The 22,846-nt window shown below is 44.9% G+C and overlaps 1 protein-coding gene across 1 annotated transcript in view; it reads left to right on the forward strand.

The window, feature by feature from the left end:
• Positions 1 to 16,881, forward strand: part of LOC551364 (homeobox protein SIX3) — a 48,447-nt gene extending 31,566 nt beyond the window's left edge. The window contains exons 2-3 of the mRNA XM_623761.6: positions 13,672 to 14,067; positions 14,673 to 16,881. Coding sequence (XP_623764.2) covers positions 13,672 to 14,067; positions 14,673 to 15,057 — 781 coding nt within the window. The 3' untranslated portion in view covers positions 15,058 to 16,881. The remainder of the gene's footprint in view (positions 1 to 13,671; positions 14,068 to 14,672) is intronic.
• Positions 16,882 to 22,846: the final 5,965 nt, after the last annotated feature.

Genomic DNA, 22,846 nt, shown 5'->3' on the forward strand with positions numbered 1-22,846 from the left:
GCGACGCGTGCGTTGTTGGCCGCGTCTAACGCAACGACCAAACCAACGTGGACGTGTCCTCGGGGGAGCAGGGATTCGTTAATTTCGCTCAGGACGTCACGGGGTTGCGTGAAAATACTGGCGATAAAACGCGGGAGATTCAATTCCCTTGGGAGAAGAGATTCCAGAGAAGCTCTCTCTCTCTCGAATCCGTTGCTCCTTTCGAATCGAAGGCGATATCGAGATATTTTATCGGTGTTGATGCGTGCGAAGAAACGCGTCTCGATTTGATCGATCAAAATTATTATTATTATTATTATTGAATTATCGTAACGTCTCCTCCTTTCTTCCAATTTTCTTTGATAATATAAAACCCGGCTTCTTTGTCGAAGGTACTTTTGCAAAAATAAGAGAAGGAGAGAGGGAGAATAAAGAAAGAAAAAAATAAGATTTTTCACCGGAATTATATACTTTTCGTCTCGAAATGGAGAGTTAAGATTTTTCGGACGGAGGGAGAAGGAGAGAGGTCTCCTTCTCGGAGACATCGGATGATCTCGTTGACGTCGAAGGGGAGTAACGGTGGAGGCCGGCCCGTTCCCGAAGAAGTATCCTCGAGATCGGTTAAAATTGGAAAGGTCCTCGCGTGGGGTCAATTCATTGTTGAAGAGGCTATTCTTGACGCGAAATTGCCTGAAATTGGTTTACACGGGCACGGCCACGGCACGTCAGAAATTGATTCGCACTCTCTCCTCCCGGCTGGGCCCACCCTACGAGATACTGAATGCGTTTAATTTTTCTGCTCGGCTACGTTTATTCCCCGTAGACCGTCCTTTCTATTCTCCGCGTCGATGACAGTGAGGAGAGAATATATATAAAAGAAAAAAAGAGAAAAAGAAAAAGCGTGCAAGAAACACGCTCGACTTAAAAGGAAAAAATTGATCATCGAGAGTACGTTCTACGAATTACGAATCACGACGAACAATTTAGAAATGATAATGAGAAAAGGTGGTAATAATAATAAATCCGACGAGCTAACCGTGTCGTCGAATCTTTTCCACGAAGCTTCCAATTCCCCTTATATTTTCTCTCTCTTTCTCTCTCCTCCCCTCGAGCAAGAGAACCGAGAAAGAACAGAAGAAGATCTCGCTCGAACGGACCGATTTCGGGGGTGACTCGTCGTAATGTCTTTAATTCACCAGTCGTCGAAGACGCCTCTGCTTTCGTCTCCGGATCGAGTTATCGTGGGGAATGAGAAAAATTAATAAAATGAATCAACAGAGAGAGAGAGAGAGAGGGAACGTCGTGGGGGGCCTCCTCCCGCGCCCCCTCGCCCCGATGTCTGCCGGGGAAGAAATTAGCTAAACGGATTCTTCTTTCTCAGACGCGAACTCCGCTCTCTCGACACTCTCCACGTTCGTTGGCTCGTTCGTTAATTCGAAATCGCTTCTAATCACCGTTAAATAATTGGCCGGCGAATCCTCTCGCCTACTCTCCCTTTTCCCGCCTTTCGTAATAACACGCGCATAAATCAATCCTTGATTAACTCGGGCCGAGTTTGCGCAAAATCGATAGTTAACACCGGCACGTCGTACGTATTACACAGAAAATTAATATGTCCGCCGTTTTTCACGCGGGAGACGTTTTCTGGAGACGTTCCATTAATACTACAACCCGTAATACTTCCCACAGGCCGAATAAGAAACCTTTGGAAAACCTCTTTCGCGGTCCCGCGCGAGCCTTCGTTATTACCCAGGATAATTAACGTCTCCCCCTCCCGCTCCCCACGTCCCACCAATCGTTAGCATCTAACAACTTGGAATTTCGGCCCCGTAGATTACAGCGACAATTAGCAGCGACCTACACCGTGACGATCGTATTTCTTACGAATTTTTATTCTTCCTCTTCTTCTCTCGACGCTGGCTGGCATGTAATGTAGGATTACAGCCTCGAAATCTTCCACACAGAGAACAGAATTCGTAACTTGGAGAGAATCGATACGTTTTAATTATACTAAATCTCGATAGACACGATATGCCATTCCTTTCGAATAAAGCGTTCGAGAAAGCATGGAAAATGCGACACGCGAATGTCAGTTGTTCACTTCGGGGTATTCGGAACTGGGATGATATTTAACAGAAATAATCGGTAATAACAGGCCGTAAACGCGCTCGATTAGATGTGAAACGATGACAAGGCGCGGTTTATAATTTGGGCTTCGATCGCGGCTTCCATTCCCCCGTGATATTTCAATCGCTTAATTGTACGTAAAACGTTAAACGTCGCGAAATTCCGTTGGAAGATCGAAATAACGAGCGCGATCGATTCATTCTCGTCATCCTTTTTTCCTTTCGAATCTTTCGTTTCTCTTCTTCCTCCTCCTCTTCTTCTTCTTTGTTTTCCTTTTCTTCGACCGATCCCTTCCGCCCGTTCCTCTTCCGAGTAACACGACTCTCTCGTTTACTCGGGCTCGTTAAGGGAACACCCGGTATATTAAGGGATAACCGTGACCGGGTGATGTAACGCAACACTGTACTCCTGATCCTGATCCTTATGAGATGGTATCTCCGGCCGGTCCTGGACGCGTACATTTAACGCGTACATACCTGGCCGCAAACGCGTTCCACGCACGTATATACGCGTGGTGCGCGTATTATGCCACGGCAAGGTATCGAGTAACCCCCACGGTATATAAATTCTTTGTCGCTCGAACGAGCCGGGGAAAGAGTTATTTCCTATCCGAGTAGGCATCAGGCCCGATCATCCTTCTGCCTCGTACGTAACAAGAAAGTGGATACGTAAGAGTTAAAGAGCTTCGTGTCATTTTTCTTTTTTCTTTTCTTTTTTTTTTCAATTTCGATTTTTCTTTTTATTCGTGGAATATTTTCTTTAAGAAACGTATATATGTGTATCGATTTTCATCCTCCTCGAGATAACCATCATCGCAATCACGTAATACAAGCACGCACGGATAACGCGGAATAAAAGGTTTGACATTTCACAGGAAGTTTCAACGTTTGATGGATCGGCCGTTATTAGGTATTAACCGATTTAACCGAGCGATAGAAAAAAAATTACGGGGCGGCGAGAGAAATCGAACGAGATTTCCAACCGTGTAAGTAAAGCGAGAGTGGGTAAAGAAAGCTAAAAAAAGGGGATTACGGAAATGTGTGTCGCATCGATAAGAGATTTAACTTTTGCGTCACGCGATTCGTGAATTATTTTCGGCTTGTAACGGGGACGAGTGATGAGCGGGGTATGAAAAGGGGGTGTCTGAAACGTGGCAATCTTTTCGCTCGTGGAATTATCGAAATTATCCCGTCCCGGTTACGATTTTTACATTTGAATCTTGACACAATGACGATGACGACGACGACGATGACGATGAGGACTACGATGGGGACCAACCCCACCCCCGCCGGGGGCTATGAAAACGTTACCCCTATCGCGCGCAATGATATCCCCCTAGTCGGTCACTGGTGCATGAAACAGTTAAGCATCGACAATGTAAGCCAATCAAGGGGTGGATACATAAGGGGTGTATCACAGGGCCGTGGTAATCACTTGGAATTGCGTTAAATTTTTACTCCACCGCCCCGAGGGCCTCGCGTCTTCGCCTTTTGATGCTGGCATCGAAAGCTAAAGAAGATAGATTTAGCCAGCTATCCGTATCCTGTTATATAGCTGTTTTCTCTCGATACACTTTCGACTGGATTTACTCGCAAATTGAAATTTCCACTCTCTTTGGCTATGAGCAGTCTCGATCAATTTTTTTCGACGAAATTGAGATTGGTGTGTATATATATATATATATGTACTTTTCACTTTTTGTATTTCAACAGTTGATTTATCAATTTGCAAAGATAGGTAGATTTAAAGAAGAAAGATTTTTTTTAAAGAATTATGAGGTCTGAAGAAAATAATTACAAGTTAAAATGGCTATATTTTAAAGTCGGAGAAACGCGTAACGTGTACGATCTGATTAAGGAATAATTTTGTCGGATAAACGATCTGAAGATATTAAAAATGTGAACAAATCGAGAAAGTAAACACAAGTTTGGACGTTTGAATAAACGTAATTACCAACGGAATTATTAACACGCGTAATAAATGCTCTAGCGTGTATAATATCACGTTATCGGTATAGCAACTAACAGAATAGATAGTCACGAAATACGCGTTCATTACACGTTTTCTTCATCCAACAACGTAAACGTTCGTAATTTTAACGAGCAAAACACTTTGATTCGCGAGCATCGTTCTAACTAAATAATCTCTGGAATTATTAAATTTAAAATTGCATATCTCTCCAATTAAAAAAAAAAACAAATCTTTATCACTTTGTTTCCGCCGTGATTCCTCCGATCTCGATGCGATATATCTATAAGAACAAGAAACTATATTCTACAATATTTTTATATATACAAGAGGAAATACAAAAGAATCGCCTCTTCCCTCGTCGTAACCTCGTCGTTAAGCGTGAAAAGCGTTCGTATCCAATTTAAAGTTGTTCGCTTGTCGCGAAACTTGGAAGGGATAAAAGGCGGTGCCCGATTTCGACAATTCGCCGAGAGGAGAGTTTAGAACTATTTCTGTAACGTGCACCCCCTCCTCCCCCTCCTCCTAGACCGCGAGCCCCGGTTAGATTCCCTTTAGAGTGGCCTGGGCAAAGCCCCATGGGGGTTTCGGGGGATATTACCGGGCAACAAAATAATAACGCGGCGAGGGGAGGGCAGCGGCGTGGTTGGCGCGGCACAGGATAGGAAAGGTGGATGGAGGAGGTTTAGTAGGGTGCAGCGAGCAAAACACGCGCACACACACGGCGACTAAAAGGCTTACGGGGTAATTTGCGACGGCTTAAGGCCAGGCCAATCTGATCTATCCCCCGCGTACACGTGAAATCTTATACCCGACGGTGCGGTACGATCCTCGATGTACGAAGAGAGAGAGAGAGAGAGAGGAAAAGAGGGAGAAAGGACAAAAAGACAACGAGGAGGAGGAGGAGAGAACAGAGGTGGACGAGATGGGAGCAAAGTCGAGGTTAAGAAACGAAGCGAACGAAAGGGGGTAGTAGGTAAGATTCACCTCTTTGAAAAACGATACAGGGTTACCTCCAATGCTCGTCCTTCCCTTCCTTTCCATATTTTTCTCTCTTTTGCCTCCCATTTCCTCCTCTCGATATGTGCGTGCGTGCCCTTCCCTCTTCGATCTACTTCTCCTTCTCCTTCTCGATTCTTCTACTCGCTCCGTCCGTCCCCCCCGAGCTCCGCGGTGAACACGAGCCGCGGACTTCACGGGCTGTCGCGCAGAATTTGGCCGGCGAATTTTTTCCCTGGAAATGGTTAATTGAGCGTGCGCCGGTGCAAACGAGAGGTTACCGGGGGCTATTTCCTCTTTTTTTTTGCGAGCCGGCCGCGGCTCGTCCTCCTTCTCGCTTCGCTAACGCTCCACCACGCCGGACCTCCTTAAGTTACCGCTCCGCCTCGTGTATTAGGAATTAAATCCACCCATCTATATCCCCTTCATTCATCCGGCCGGCGAGACCGATTTTTATTCTGGAATTCGATACACCCCCTCGCATTGTCCAATATTTTGCCCCCCTTTTAGCGAAGCCACGTACACGGGATACACACGCGTTCGAGAATACGCGTCGAAGAAATCGAGATGGATGAGGAGGTGGGAAGCGGGGAGAGATTTTTTTCTTCCTTCTCCTCTTCTTCTTCCTCTTTCTTTTTTTCTCCTTTCTTTCAGAGACGTTTCGGCGTGTCGCGATCTCCCGCCGTCCCCGATATCGTGGTCGACTTTTTTGCCAGCAAAACAATCACTCCCGATGCGATTCGCAACGGCACCGAGCGCCACGGTCCGCTGAAGCGATCCTCGCGGATAAAAGACAAGTAAAGATGAATGGCGGTGGAAAGACGGCGGTGGGGAGGAGGAAAGAAAAGGGAGGGAGGGAGGGAGGGAGAAGGAGCATATTTCAGAAGCGAAACTTAATTTGCCCCGAAGTGTGCCACGGGACTCGAATCAATTCGAGGGCTCTCGAATCTCGGAGAGAGAGGCTCCTCCGAGCGACGGCGCGTGCCTCGATCGGATGCCATTCAACGTTTCCTCTCTTTCCTCGTCGTCGTGCGATAATTGAGAGACGTCGATTGTGGTGCACTCGTCTCGCCCCTGGGAAACTTCTCTCTCTCTCTCTCTTATCCTTTAAGTAACGAGGCTTCTTTTCAAGGCGTTTACAAAAAAAAAAAAAAATATTCGCGGAAGATGGAAAAGTTTTTCGAGAGAAAATTGGTGGAAGCGACAAAAAAAAAAGGAGGGGAAGCGAAACTCTCCGTTTCCCAAGTTGGGTTAATACACGGTCGAACGGAATTGGCACGGGCAAATATTGCCCGTCGGATTTCTCGAAGAGAAGATGCAGAACAGGAATTAAAAGACGAGCACGAGACGAGGCCCCGCCACTTCCCTGATACCCGCCGTTCCACGTCACTTTGCCCGAAGAAGAACGAAAAGAGCCCCACGCATAGGTTTAGAATGCGTTAAGAGGTCCTCCATGGTGTTTGCTGGCAAACACCCTTCGTTCTCGCGCTGCCCTCGATGGCGCCCTTGCTACTGCCATTCCACCCGGCCCCGACGCATTCGTCGTTCGACCCTTTCACTCATGCACACAAACCGAGTCTGATTACACATTAATTATTTACCAAGTGATTTCTCGTGTACGGGCCGACCCGAGTTTCTCGAAAACGGGTCATTAAATTAAATGAGACGCCGGATTCTCGTCGTTACGAGCGTTACCTCTACGCGAATGTGTACCTCTCTCAGAGAACCGAGAGAAAGAGAGAGAGGGAGAGAAAAAGAAAATATTAGAAAATAAAGATTTACCAGGATCGAATATAATAACGATTAACCTGTAAATAGGCATTCTCGCTCGATGAGACATCTCGTCCAAGCAGAAAATAAGAAGGAGAATAAACGTCTCGAAACGCAGTGTGTGCAAAAACGAAAAGATTCTTCGATAACGATCTACCATCCGTGAAAAGACACGATCGTTAATTAGCCTCTTGGATCATTAGACTGATCGGTAAATTGCGTTTCTGTGAAATTTCGAATATAAGAAGAGAAGGCGGCGCCGCCGCCGCCTGAACGGAAAATTATCCTCTTTTCTCTCATTTATCTCGGTCGAGTGCAAATATTTTTTCTACGACTCGTTGGACGGGAATTTTCCGTAGCCGCGTTCCGCTTACGGGGGTTGCCCGCGATGACTAACCAACCGGGAGTAATTTTTCCCCGGGAGCAAGCCCGGGGAAAGCCTAAAACAACGGGATTAGTCTGGACCGGGGCATCCTCTTTGGCGGAGGCCGAGGCAAGGATTTAATTTCCGAGGATTTTCCCACGGAACGGTCCAGGTTAGCGGATGCCTCGGCGGAGGACCTCGGCAAACACTCGAAATGTCTATGCCTCTGTAGGAAATTATTTGTCGTTCCTCCGGTAGAAGAATCGCCCCTCACGAGGAAACAATGTCCTCAACCCGAGGTCGTTCGAGAAATTTTTTTCCAGAGAGATCGGTGCGTTTATATTATCCCTTCCATCCTTAATTTCTTTCTAACATTTTGATATCGTGAAACGGAACGATAGAAATCCGGTAGAATTTCTTTCCCACTCGTTAAACATTTTCGTACACGAATATATAATAAGAGTATGTATTATTTCTGATAAAATTCTAAAATTATCGTCGAAAAGAAATTGCTGGTTAAAAAAAAAAACCCTCGTAAACAAACCGTAACAAAAACACGGACGCGAAAACGGGAGGGAGGGGGGGATCGAGGAGATGAGAAAGGGAGAGGATCGTTTTTCTGCTCGCTTAAAAATCTCTTTAAACAGATCGTGATTTCGAAGGGCGGAACAGGCGGAACGGACGAGAGAGAGAGAGACGGTGGAGATACTCTCTTTGTTCGGGGACAAACATTTGCCAGCAGTTTCTCAGGAGTCGTCTCCCGGCGACGACAGGAAGACGAAAACGATCGAGGCCGCAAACGAGGCCACTTTTAGACGGCCATGTTGGAACGACGACGACGACGACGACGACGAAAACGACGAATGCCGATCCTTGGCCCGGATTAAAAATACTGCAAATCACGGGCTACCTGTGAAACGAGCCTCACGCTTTTCATTGCCTCGTTTCGAGCCAGCCAGACGCCTCTCGATACCGCATAGAAGAAACTCGTCGAGGATGAAATTTTCGCGAAAGCGCGGATGCCACGATTCGTCTCGCCGCTTCTTCCTCGAAACAACCTCGCGTTCTTCATTTCCTTTCGCGCGTAATATAACAGCGTAACATTGTGCGAGCAAACAAATCGCTTCGCTCGATGATTCACTTCACGTGGAAATCAACCGCCACGCTTTCCACTCTTCCGCTTCCTTCAAAAATATCTCGTTCTCTCATCGATTTCTAATACACGAAGGAAACAGAACACACACACACACACACACATATATATATATATAAAATCGAGAATGGAAAACTATATTTTAAGGAATGTACATATATATATATATCATATACAAGGAAGAGAGAAAGAGAGAGGGCAAAGAAAGAATATGAGCATCGGAACCGAGTCGACCGAGAGGGCCCGTATCGTTTTAACGTCTCTATTAGCGGCTATTAAAAATGAGCTAGAGACGAAAAAAAAGCTGTGGAACGAGGGTAAGGGGTGGCAGGAGGGGGTGGGGAGGGGTCCAGGTTCGCTTGAAATCGCGGGCCCTCTGTTCACATGCCGTCTCCTCTCCTCGTACCGGTATCCAGTTACCTTTTGTGAAGGCCCTCGTATAGCTCAGATTTTCGAATGATATGTTCTCCATTGTGCTCGCCGAGTATTTAGCATGGCACGGGGTTGGTCTAAATCGAGGGTTCGCCAGGGTGAGGAGGGATACAGAAAGGGAGGAGGGGAGGTTAGTCCGAGATCGGCTCGTACCACGACGAAGACACGAAAAATTTACGCTCTCTCTCTGTCTCTCTTTCTATGCTCGACACGGGGGTAGATTCTGTTAAAATGATATCCCCCGTCACTCTACTGGAGTTGAGGATAGATCCGATTCTGATATCGAGGTTGAAATTGATCGTTCTCCAAGTGTTCTCTTTTTTTTCCATCCCGCCTCTCTTTCCCCCGCGCTTTGTTGTTACCTGGGAAGAGTCGTAGAAACTAGTTTCGAGAAGAGAGAGAGAGAGAGAGAGAGAGAGAGAGAGAGAGAGAGAGAGAGAGAGAGAGAGAAGGACGATTGGTTCGGGTATTCTTTTGAAAAGTGCAATTTTTATCGAACGAAATTTCTTTCCATTTTATTCGTTTTTTCAGTTAGCCTTTATTTTTATATAAAGAAAGAAATCTTTTTTATTATCGAAGAGAAGAGAGAGAGAGAGAAACTATCGGCTTGGAAATCTTTCTAAAGGTGTAATTTCATCAAAGCGAATGAAATTTTTTTGCATTTTTTTCCCGTTGTATTTTTAATTTTATTCGTTTCATAGGTTTATTTTTTTTTTACCAAAGAAATCGTCTTTTATCGAAAATAAAAAGAGAGAAAAAGAGAAGAACGATTAGCTTGAGAATCGTTTCAAAGATGCAATTTTTACCGCCCTCGCATTTTTTTATCAAAGTTCGCTGAAATTATAAAACATTCCCGACATCAAGTATCATCAGATTTACCATTCGTTATACCTAGCCATCTGGATGAAAGATAAAAAGCTCAAAACTTAAAGCGAGATATTAATATTAATGTCAATTCTCCCAAAAACTTTCCATTCCAGCCAATATAATATTTCGAAATAAAGAAATTCATATTGGAGAATTGGTGTGGAAAAATAATGGATCCCCTCCCTCCTCCCGAATAAATTACGGGCACAGTATCGATGTTAACCACGTTTAAACGTCGAAAAAGATCGAATCACTCTTTAAAGAGGCTGTCAGTGAGGCTGAGCGGGGAGGGGGGCGAGAAGCGGGGAGGGATCCTTTCACCGTAAGTTTCTTCTCGATCGGGGATCGATCGGGTGGGTTCCACAAGGACGACCATCTTGCGCGTAATTACAGTAGCTTCCGTCACGGTTCGAGCCCCTGCCGCCCCTGCCTCCGCGCATAATACTTTACAACGTATAACGCATAGAGGAGGGATTACAAAAGTGACTCGTCATGCGGCATAAATACTTAACGGCGGACCGGCATCCTAACGCGTCGCCTTCTTCCTCACGTTGCACCTGATACTTTCCCCGCGGGCGCGGGTCCTGACGATGAATTTCTTTTTTTAATCATTCGCCACCGCCGAAAACCTTGCCTCGTCACCTGTGCGCGCCTCGGGTTCGACGCTTCGGGCCCTCGATTCGCCACGCGAATACGAATTCGGCCGAACGCGTGCGGCCCAAGTGGATACCGCGAATACATTATATATACACGTTGTATACGTTTTACGCGGCGTGAGGAGAGAGAGAGAGAGAGAGAGGGAAGCTCGCTGCAAAATTCGTCGAACCGTGGCCCTTTTTCGTCGGAGAGCTCGTTGAGTTTTAACGAGCGACCGAACCGTGAATCTCTCGTATCCCTCGTTAACCGCGGAAACAATATACCGCGGCAACACCGTTTGATGATACGAACCTGCGATGCTTAATTCTAATTATAATTTTAATTATTCGCGTTTTGAAATTGATCGCGAACGGCGATAACAACAATTTATTAGAAAGGGAGGAAGATGATGAGTCGAGAGTTTTTTTTTTCGTTCCCTTTGGGGAGGAAGAAACGAGTCGCGAATTCGTAATAAGTTCGAAATTTTTCACAACGGAGAATGCAGGAAGAGAGAGAGAGAAAGGAGGAGAGATTTTTGATCGTTCGACGAATTGATTGACCGGTTCTTGTTCGTGATTCATTCGAGGAGGGAGGGAAGGAAAAAATTGACACCGTAAGCTCGAGCCTCCACTTTTTAATTCCATGACATTAAGAAGCGTTGAATAGGGACAGGACGATCGGTCGGACGAAGCACTAAGCGGAACAAAACGGAAAGAGGCCTGGCACACATAATAAGTCGCGGCCCGCTCGTGCGGGTGTCTCGTGAAAGGGCCAAGACAAAGGGGGAGCGGTCTTGGGGGGGCATAATTAAAACGCGTCGAGTGTCCCGTTGATGCGAGACACGTTGAAGAAAAAAAAGAAAAAGAACGAAATAGGGGGGAGGGGGAGGAGGAAGGGTATACGGGTTCGATTACCGTGTCCAACGCGTTTCAAAAGTCCACGTGAGAGTGGCCTCTACACGAATCGCGTTTCTACCGCCTTTATACCCTCCTCCTCCTCCTCCTCTGTGTCCCCGGAATCGAATAAATCGCTTTCATACCTTCGTCAGGGAAATTGACGTCTCGTTATATATTTCTGTATGGAGAAAGTGCGAAGGAAACGTCAGATTTACAAGGGAAACTGAATCAACCCCTTCAATGATGAGTACTGCAATAGCAGCTGTGAAAATTTTTCATCTTTCTTTTCCTGATCTGAAATATCAAATCATATACTTTTTTCCCCGTCTTTTATGAACGAGTGCCGCGATTAAATGTTCGATAATACAATTTTCGAGAAATAATATATATATATATTTTTTATTTATCTAATATTCGAGTCTTTGATTTATACTTTCTCTTAGAATATATCTTTGTCCCGTCAAGAATCAGAACACGAAGAATATGAATTTATCGAACGTTTCTTCTTAATTTGAAAATTGATACAACTTATTGGATAAATGGTGCATGTTTCTAGATCGATAAAAATATGAAAAATTTATACGTGAAAATAGAGTCGTAAAGGAGAGGATCTTAGACAGCTTAGGCGTAGGAGCAGGCGTGCCGCGTTAAAAAGGCGAATCAGCTCGAGAGTTGCCGCTTCTCCTACCGAACGCCCTCCTCTTTTCGGAGTGCGAGGAAGCCTCGATCCGGACGACGATCCGACGATTCTCGTTTCGAGCAGCGAACCTGTTCGAAATCACTCGAGGTGTTACCGTGGTAACAGTGCGGGCTCGAAACTCGATTAGCAAAGAAAATACGGGAGTATCTGAGGAGGCGAGGAGTTGAATCGATCTGGAGCGAAGAGGCTTTTAAGGCGACCACAACATCTCATTGTCTCTGGCAGACTTGCGAATGATTCTCCTTTCTCTTAATACCGGGATCGGGAGGTGTTCGTTTTCCACGCTCAAAGTAAATTCCCTTCGCCTTCGTGTTTTCCTTTTCCGCGTTTTACACGATGGAAGGAAAAATTATTTTCACGTAAGTTGGAGGTGTTTGCAGTTTTCATCTTGCATATTCCGCTTGAAAATTTCTTCTTCTTCTTCTTCTTCTATCCATCTTCGAGGATAAGAAAAAAAAGGAAAAGAAAATAAAAGAGAATTGATGTTAGCCGGTATAATACGAATTACAATATGGATTTTCTCGATAAATGGCGGCGCAAAAGCGTTTAAAACTCGCTCGTGGGTGACGTGGGTGAGTAATACTTTCCTGTCGACAAGTCGGGACATCCGTTCCGATCGTTGCCACGACCACGTTCGCCATTTATCTCCCTGACCACGAAGGATGAGTCGTGTGAGAAGTTTTCGTGCGAGCCGTTTCTATATCTATCCGTAATCTGCCGAGTAATGAGGTGAATCCTTCTTTTGTGCGTCGCCCGTCGCCCGTCGAGAATCGTCGTTCACTCTCCCGTGAATCCTTGCGCTCACCTGGGAAGGATGGGCCCGCTCATTAATTATAGTCCGCTCCGCGGCGATGACTGGAAACAAAGTGTTTTTCCAGTGCCCGGGTAACAGGCTGGATCAGCTTTACCCCAGCTCGGCCAACGAATTGAAATTCTCATCGCTCTGCTCGTCCGCAACGCGCCTACGCGAGAGTTGCTCGAGAGTTGGGGGGGCTGACCGACTTGCTACCAATAATCGGTGACCTCTCTTGTTAACCCTTCGACGGGAGATGCATGCTCGAGTAAGCGATCCTCGAACGAGTAACGAACGAAAGACGTGGTGGAAAATATTGCGCGGATTCGAATTCTTTTTTTTTTTTTCGCCAAAATAAATTCTCGAAGATTCGAATTGACTTTTATTTGAGACATCAAAAGTAATTGACGAAAACGAAAGTAATTGTTAAAAAAAATAAAGGAAGATTCGAATTTTCTTGACTTCATTCTCACAACGATAACGGATTTCAATGATGAAATAATGGAAAATTTAAATTAACTTGATCTCGACTTGAATTTTCTTGACTTCACTCTCACAACGAAAACGGATTTCAATGATGAAATAGTAAAAAATTTAAATTAACTTGATCTCGAAACGAAAGCGATACGAGAGCAGATATAAAGAAAGATTTACGCGGAAGATTCGAATTTTCTTGACTTCACTCTCCCAACGAAAACATATGTCAATGATGAACTAGTGGAAAATTTAAATTAACTTGTTCTCAGAACGAAAGCGATATTAAAAAAAAATAAAGAAAGATTTACGCGGGAGATTCGAATTTTCTCGGTTTATGGAATCAAAGGGATAGGAAAAGTCAACGATAAAATAAAGAAACGTTTGGATGAAAAATTGGAATTAGATTCGAAAGCGGACGTTAGGGAAGAAAATGTTAAGAAAAGGTTTGCGCGGCAGATTCCGAGTGCGAAATCGGAAAAGTAAAAAATATCCGTGGACGTTATGTTTCAGAATGCAACAACAATCTGGGACAGGAAACGGGAATACGCGACGGGCGTTGAGCCCAGGGCCGGGTGGCAGCGATTCGGAGGACTCGGATATCTCGCTCGGCGGTACGTCGCCCGCGTCACCGAGTTCCTCACCTCCGCCAACTCATCAACCATCTCCTGTTCCTCTCGGGCCCCTTGGTCCCCTGCCACCGCCATCCTTAAATTTCCGTTTCGATCCTTCGCAATCGCAGTTTCGATTCAACCACGCGACGGCCTTCAAATTCCCGCCGACGGGTTTCCGGTTTGGACCGCACAGCCCGCAACACAATCATCCCAACATCTCGGGCGGCGGAATCTTCAGGCTGACGGAAACGAGCCCGTTCCAAGCTGTGGGGCCCAGGGGTGATCTCGGATCCAGGTGAGCGTTTTAAAAAACTTTCGTAACACTCGAAACACTTGAAACAGATATTCAAATAGCACTTTTTCGTTTATATATTAGATCGAATAGAATTTCGATTCTATCTTTTGAAAAGTTTTTAACTATAAAACTATAAAAGTTCGATATTTTTTTCTATATTTATCTTCGTTACATCATCTAAATACATTGGTTATAAAAAGCATTCGCGCATCGTTATAGTATTACCATTTGCTATTTTCATGCACCTTTCATGCAAAGTTGAATATAAACTCTACTTGGAAAAGTAACTAGTTAAAAATCTCGAATAAAGTTACTTCAACTAATTACAAATTATATAAATAACTAATTAAAATGTTTAAAACACTCCCGGCTATTATAATTGATCCGTTTTTCACATAATCTCGACGTTTAACAATTACCCGCGATTATTATTATATTTCCGAATAAATTACAATCGAAGCAAGTTTACTCGTTAACTTGAACCCGTCATTAAACTTTAAACCCGTCAAACGTTACATAAGAGACATGTTAACAAAGAAAAGCGGAGGAATCGTTCGTAGCGAAGGAAATAGCAATCTGAAAGCCGCGATGCTTTCCAATTCCAGATTACCCGATCCTCTGGGGCTGCCACCCCCGAGGTTGCATCCGCACGAGGGCCTGCTCCACCACCCCCACGTGCAGCACCAGCTGCCTGAACGGATATCGGACGGCTCGCGGCTCTCGGATGGTGGAATCTCGCGTCTGTCGGACAGCCTGTCGGAAGCGCACAGCCCGCCATTAATGGCCACGAACCTGTCCGTGACGGGCCCTCTGAGGGTTGCCGTGCCCAGCCCTCACACGCCCTCCTCGCGAGGCAGCCCGCCACCGCCGCCGGCCAGTCAACCGACGCCTCAGGGTCAGTCTCAAGGCCAGGGATTGATAAGGGTCGCCACGCCACCCCCGCCGAACCCGAAACCGCCCCAGATCCACAGACCGTTCTCGCCCGCGTGATACGACAAGGAGGACGAGGATGCGATCTCGGGGGAGGACGATCATCGACGGCCCGTCGGGGTGTCGGGGAAACCGGTGATGGCCAGTGACGAGCATCAGTTCTTCGAGAAACGGTTCGAGGTTTTGTGAAAGGAAAAGGGGAAAGAAAAAAAGGGATAAACGAGAAGATTCCAATTTCGATTTCAAAGATTCATCGGGAAGATTTCTCGAAGGAACTTTGGACGAAATTCGTCGGGGAGAAGAATTTCTTGGTTGACGAAAGAAATTAGAATTTTTTTTTTTTTCCCCACCCTCGAGGGGAAAGAAAATAAAATCGAATGAATTGTTTAAGTGATAGAGAGAGATAAAAAAAGAAAGAAAAGGATGGATAATTCGATTAATTAATATCGTTACGCGATACAAGCAATGACTAGAATTTTTCTAGTCGATTGTGCTTAGAATGGATCGCGGGAGCGGACGTGTGCAATTAGATGAAGATGATGCGAGAGAGTGAATGATCGATGTAAATAGCCTTAAATCATCGAGGAAACGACGGCCACGCGAGGATGGGTACATTTTTCGTTGAACGAAAAACCCGAACACGAGATCGATCCGCTTCGAGGCTAACGAACTCAGTGGTAGTGGTGTTTTTCTTTTCGGTTTTTTTCTCTTTCTCTCTCTCTCTCTCTCTCTCTCTCTTTTTCTCTCTCTTCTTTTTGCGTAGTCTGTACATAGCGATGCTTTCGATAAAAAAAAAAAAAAGATGTTGTTCGGTGTAATCGTTGCCTGAAAACTGTTGTTCGTCGTCATTTCAAACGTACATGATGATCTATCGTCGGTCAACGTGATCTGTTTAAAAAAAAAATCTATCGATTCGGAAATGGAAATGGTAAAAAAAAAAAAACGGTAAAAAATGATTCGAGGACGTACGTAAGTTCGTAGGAAACGCAAGCCTGAACGAACGAGATCGAGGCCGAGTTTCGAAAAGAAAAAAAGAAAAAGAAAAAATAATTTTTCAACCGATAAAATTGTATCGAATAAACAAACGAGTCTTCTAATCTCGTCCAGAGCGTCGGGATATCAACGGATACACCGAGAGACGCGCGTGGAGCGGTAAAATCGGGCCGACAACCACTTTGTAACTCACGATCCAACGAAACGTATCGATCTGTTTTGTAATATTAAAATATTGTCTAAATCTATCTTTTCCCAAAATTGAAATCGCACAATTGTTGCTGTCGGGTCAACGCGAAAATCGTGTGATAAACGCGATTACATTGAAAATAATGGACGAGAGATGGAACGAGAGAACGGGAGCATCGGTCGTATTAATTTAAGATACCTTCCTGGCGAAACCTTCCCCATCTAGCTTAAGTAGGGATTAGCAATTTGTAAATTTCCTTAATCTCTCGACACGGTCGCCGTACGAAGTAATCGTTTATTCTCCGTGGAGTTGCACGCGGTTCGAGGGAACTCGATTGTCAAGGAACACGATCGATCGATCGACCCACTCGAGCCTGGTTCGAAGAGAAGAGGAAGAAGAGGAAGAGGAAGGATAAAAAGAAGAAGATGTAGCGAGAATGAGAAGAAGAGGATGCAAGAAGAAGAAGAAGAAACCGTGCGAACACGGTGGTTTCCCCTCCCCCACTCCCCGCCCCCCTTCTGTCTTTGTAGATACACACGAGAATACACAACACGTTAGCAGAATTTCTTGTATAATCGGCCCTTACCACCTTATAAATATGAACATACTACCACAGCCCATGTATACATAGCTACCTTACGTAAAGACTATTAACACGGAATTATACATATATAAATATACGAGAGGAAGATGAAGCATTATTATTATTATTATTATTATTATTATTATTATTATTATTATTATTATTAATATTATTAATAATTATTATTAATATTATTTGCGCCTGTAAATACATTCACGCGAAAATATATTAACAGATTATTATTATGATATTACAACAAAAACTATCACCGAGTGAGTCTTCAATTATCGTTAATTATCCCTGAATCGATCTCAACTCAACAACCCGTTCCAATATCCACGAAATATTCGAAATTAAGCAGCAATATATATATATATATATATATATATATATATAGTCAAATTTACGCCGGAATTAACACGGGTTAACCGTGTTAAAATCGTTTCGAATACGATTTATCCACGACGATTATCGAAGCCCACGATCCACGTTTCGTCCGAATAATCGATTGTATCTACGTTTCTCTATTTAATATCCGGTTGTTTCCGCGGAGGCGGACCACCCCACCAACCTTCGATCACACGAGGAGAAGCGCGTTTTTAGGTTTTTAGGTTTCGTTGCGCGAGCGCGTTGCCACGCGGGGGAAACAATTAAAATAACTTCTCGCCGAGGCGAGAAAGAGCCGAGGCAATTCAGGTGGCGGCCGCGTCCTTCCTACAATTTAAACTGGCTGCTGGCTGGGCGAGCAAGGGGCCTCCTCCTCTCTCTCTCTCTCTCTCCCTCCCTCCCCCTTCTTCCCCACGGAATACGCCGTATAACCAGCGAATTCGCACAGTCACCCGACTCTCTGTTAACGAACCCAAAAGAGACGAAGACGAAGTAGAAAGAAAAGAGAGAGAAAAAAAGGAAAGAAAAAAAAGGAGAAGAGAAGGAGGAATACGAAGAAGAGGTCGCGGTCCGTTCGAAACACACGAATCTTTTTCACTCGAAGGTCAATGGGTGCGCGTCGACGGTTCGTGAAGGGAGACAAGGAGCGTGGAGAGAAGGCGAGAGAGACACGAGGGGTGAGAGAGACGGAGCGAGAGAGGAAGAGAGAGAGAGATTCGTCGTGGAGACAGTGGAAGGTTAAAAGCGCGTGCGAAAAGAGGGAGAGATAGAGGAGAGAGGAGATCAAGCGTAGGAGAGGTTATCGACACGGTGTGGAGGAGGAGGAGGAGGAGAGCGAGGATGGAAATATATGGAGATAGGATGGAGAGAAAGGGAGAAGGATATAGGAAGCGAGAGGTAGTTGCGCGATAACGTGGCGTGGGCGGGTGTCGCTGACAAAATGGACCAATCGGGTGGCCGGGTTGGCTTGTAACCGATCCCGCGGGTTAACCAGGAACCAGGAACATCGACCAAGAACTCTCGAAAAAGCCGATATGCCCAGAGCGCACGCCTAACCGTCCTCGTCGTCGACTCCACCCTGCCTGCCTGCCTGCCTGCCTGCCGATGCTCCACATGCGACCACTTCCTCTTTTCCTCTCTCTATATGTTTCCCTCTCACCCTTCCACTCTCGTGCCCGTCTACCGTGCCTTTCCTTCGCCTATATCACGTATCACCCTTTCTCTCTCGCTCACCCCGTCTTCTTTCACCCTGTCTCTCTCTCTCTCTCTTTCTCTTCGTACAGTAATGCGTATAACGCGACTCGTCTCTTTCTCTTTCTCTTTCTCTCTCGGTCCCTCCTCGGTTGGTTGGCGAAAGTTCTCGACAGCTGGGTGGATTCTTCGCTGGAAGATGGAGTCGTTAGAGGCTACTAGAGGAATGGAGAGAGAGAGAAAGAGAGAGAGAGGGAATGGATTTCCCCGGCTAGTTGTTAAATTACTTCGATGAAGTTGGCGTAATTGAAACTGGTCATTGTGCGAAATGTTGTTTAGAGGCGAGCTTCGAGAGAGCTAATCGCCGCGTAACGCTTGATCAACGGCCGATAATCGATGCGAATTCTGCTTCTTGCTCTGCCGTGCGATTTCAACTCGTTGCGTAATTGAATCAAAGTATTATTTACATGGAACAAAGATGGAAGTAATAACGTTTTATGGAAAGATCGGATCGATTCGATCCGAAGATGAAATTACCGGTATCATAGGGTAATGAATAAATATTATCAGGTTGATAAATAGGAACGAGTGGTTCGAGTCGAGGATGATATAACGAGTCTAGGCGTTAAACGAGTCATTAATTTCTGGTTTCTGCTCGTTCCTTTAAAAAAACATCCGTCCTGGCCTTCTTGATAACCATCGTCTGCAATTCAATGAGCGGAAGGCCGGATAACCGTTGTGCAACAAACACGGCCAACGTGAACAATGCCTCGTTTCAATGTCGCGTATCGTATCGTATCGTATCGTATAGTATCGTATAATATCGTGTACGGGCGGCAAAAATTTCGTGGCGGGGAAATGAAAGGATGAATATCGCGATTATCGATACGCATCGATTCCGTGTACCGTATTTCCAAGCCACGGATATATACCCAATATGGCGTGAAAAAGGACCGTTCAGTCTACCCCAGTTTCGTGTCCTTGTCGCACACTGGATGCCACGGCCGTCTTGCCGCTCGTGTTTTGACAGTTGCTGCTCTAACACCTCTGCCACATTCATTAGAAAATGGTTCTCAGCCGAAGGTGAGAAATGGAACTGGATTTCAATACAATGGAATTATTCCATTCCGTAGACGTTCGATGAAATATCTTCGCGATATTAAAATTTATCGAATAAATGACATTTATATTAGAAGAATTTTAATAAGTATATTGTTATCTCAATAATGTTGCTCCGTATTTCGATTTTTCTCGAATATTAATCGTTCGAGCAAAAATTGTTCGGTTGATTTAAAGAAATTTTTGTACTTTCATGGAAAAATCCTGTTTCACCATCCTGTTATCGAACGAACGAGTAACGAACGGCGTTGAGTAATAAATAAAACCGAAAAGCTAGGCGTTTGCCTATTAGAAATATACGAGGCGCTCCTAGTTGAGAGACTCTGATAGACATCCAGCTGTCCGGATTTAGATGTTAGGATAATACGGTGTGGTCGAGGCCTTACAACAAAATAATGTAGTCCACTCTGAATGGGGAGGGGAGAGGGGGGGGGGAGAGAGAATCCGGAATGAGCGCGGGCGAGAGGGAAAGCGGGGCTGTCGACGGAGGGAAAAGGAGGAATGGAAGAGCGGGAGTGGAAGAAGGAGGGTGAGTGCGGATCGTAGAAGAGTATCGACAGTGAATAACCATTTCTCTAGTGGTTATTTGTAGACAGATTCGACACCGTGACAATGCCGCGAAAATCATAATGGGGGCCCGACAAGGGAGCCCCACTATGGGAGGCCTTAGCGAGATTACGATGCCCACCAGGTATTTGTTGTAGGTCTTAGACCAGGCGCTGGGGTGCCGTGGAGAGGTGTGAAAGTGATGGTAAATCTTCGTAGGATCTTTTTTAAAATCGCTACTCGCCATTGTTGCGGTAAGAAGTTTTTCAGGCTTTACGGATCTTTCTCACTCCATCCTCTCTCCCTCTCTTGTGTTCCTACAACCCCCTGGTTCGTACTCGTGCACACGTTCCACATTTTCGATCTCCTCTTCCGGCATCTTCCTTGTCGACCAGATCATGGGCTCTTGGCTGCTTAAGGGTGCGAGCAAACCTTGCGGAGGAAAGGGGAGAGGGAAGCCACGAAATCGACATTCATGACAGATTGAGAATGGCGATGATCGTACGTGCGATAAATCGTATTTTCATTTGAAAATATATATTTCTCACGCGTGAAAATTAGAAACCGACTGAACTTTATTCCCACCCTATATATATATACGATCATAAGTCTATAATTAAGAATTTTTTTTTCACGATTCTTCACGAATTTTCTAGACTCATAATTATCCATCTGATGGACGAATATGTATCCATGATCGGTTGAAAAGTCTCGCATGACCTGCTGCAACCCATAATAAACTGTTTCCCCCCCTTCCCCCCAATTGCAAATTACGAATTCGAAAATCGGCGTGTCGGCTTTCATCGAGGGTTCTCGTATCCGAGTTCACACGGGGGTTAATGAGAGGTTAGATATAACTTGCCATTTTGGACCATAATGCGACACCGGCGTCCGTTTAATTTAAGTATATCCCGTGCATAGGATTTCAATGGGGGTGTGTCACGCGTCGCCCCTCTGCTCCCTTCTGAAGAACGGCCTGCGTCAACTCCATGAGAAAAACATAATATTTGACTAACTGGAATAACTGGGTGAAAAACATTTTCGTTTCTCGACAGATTATTATATCGTACAATAGATCGTTCCGTTATCGGATCGGACAACGATGATGAATTGTTGAAATGGACGAGTTTCGAGGGAAAGATCGGATGAGAGAAATAAAAAAGGGAAAAATAAAAATAAAAATAAAAAATCGAAATATGAAAATGTTGAAATTTTGTTAATAATATATAAGAGTAAGAGTAAGTAAGAGATTTTCCAATAGGCGAAGAAGAAAATTCATCGTACACATCTATGTCCCGAGCTGTCACGTATCTCGACCCGGTATATATGGATATGTCAGGCGTCACTGCCCTTGCGAGGTACTAAGCTGCTTAGCACTATGGGGTTTATGCTGTATTATGTTCGATGGGGTATCTTCTAACTCTGCAGAACTTATATTATGGGAATCCGTACCCCGCTTTTACCGTTATCTTATCCTTCGACCATACGCATAACGTAGATCGTATCGATCTGATGTTTTTCGAAATCCAAATCAATTCCACGTGGATCGATGTAATAATTTCAATCATTTTTTCTTTTTTTTTTTTTTTTTTAATGTATTCAAAGCAAACCTGTTCGTTCTCTCGAACAAAATTGAGAATTGAATAAAAATTGGAAAAAAGTTTCGTTCGTTCGATATCGATGAACGATCCTGAGTAACCTCGATTAATTGGACTTTCATTATCGTTGCAATCTATACACGAAACATCCCTCTGCATCACTCTGCTTTCCTTTCTTTTTCTCTTTCCCTCTCTCTCTCTCTCTCTCTGTTCACGATCCTCTCCCTTTAAGCAACAGGACCGACATTTCGAGGAAGTTTCTGACGAGGGTATTACGCAAAACTGTATCGGCTTTTCCGTGTTTTGATTTCGCTCGAAAAGCGATGGAACGAGAATGGAGGGTAAGAGGAGGGCAGATACTTAGCCGAGGACTAACAGCAGGCTACGGATTAAAGGGGGTGAAATGTTATTATTGCAAGGGGTACGTCTGCGGCCGTGAGTACTAAGTAGCCCGGTTAAGTATGTTGTTTAAGCCAACACTGTAAGTAACCATCCCCCAAGAGAAATTGCCGTGACGGCATTGCAGCCAAGTCGAGACTCCCCGTTCCGTGAAATACTTTAGCACCGAAGTGCCTTGTCCAGATGCCACTTTCTAATGCCCCCGTTTTTGGGGAACCGACCACGGGGAAAATCGGGACGTTCCCGTCAACGATACAACTATCGGGGAAACTTTTAAAGTCGTTTGTCAACGATTGCACGCCAAAATCATCCCCTTCTTTTTCTCTTCCTTCTTCTTCCACCTTGTCGATGCTCGTCAAGAGGAAATATCTACGCGATCTGCACGATTTTCACCGTCCAGGGAAATAATAATAACAATAATAATAATCTTACACTTTCAATTACGGAAATGTACAAACATGGAAACGGCGAAACATTCGCTTCCTGACGGAAGAAAGTACTCACCCAACGTGTATCCAACGCGTCACCGTTAAATCGCGCTGAACGAATAATCTTACAAATTGCAGCTTCTAAGGCGAGAAGCCTTTTGTACGACAGGAAAATGACAAATGCACTTCCTCGTACCGAGATTAAAATACGCTATTGCCGCTATTAGAGGCGAGTTTGAGCCTTTACTTCAAGATAGAACGGTAACAGACGTATAATTTCCTGGAAGCTTTGAATTGAACAACTCTCTCGCTTCGCGGGGCCGGGTGAGACGAGTGTAACCGGCTTTCAAAGCTTTGAGGGTGAGGAAGCTCATTAACGAGAGCTTTCTGTTCCTTCTGTTCTCTCTTTCTCTCT

The sequence above is a fragment of the Apis mellifera genome, linkage group LG2 (assembly GCF_003254395.2).
Source record: "Apis mellifera strain DH4 linkage group LG2, Amel_HAv3.1, whole genome shotgun sequence".
Lineage (NCBI taxonomy): Eukaryota > Metazoa > Arthropoda > Insecta > Hymenoptera > Apidae > Apis > Apis mellifera.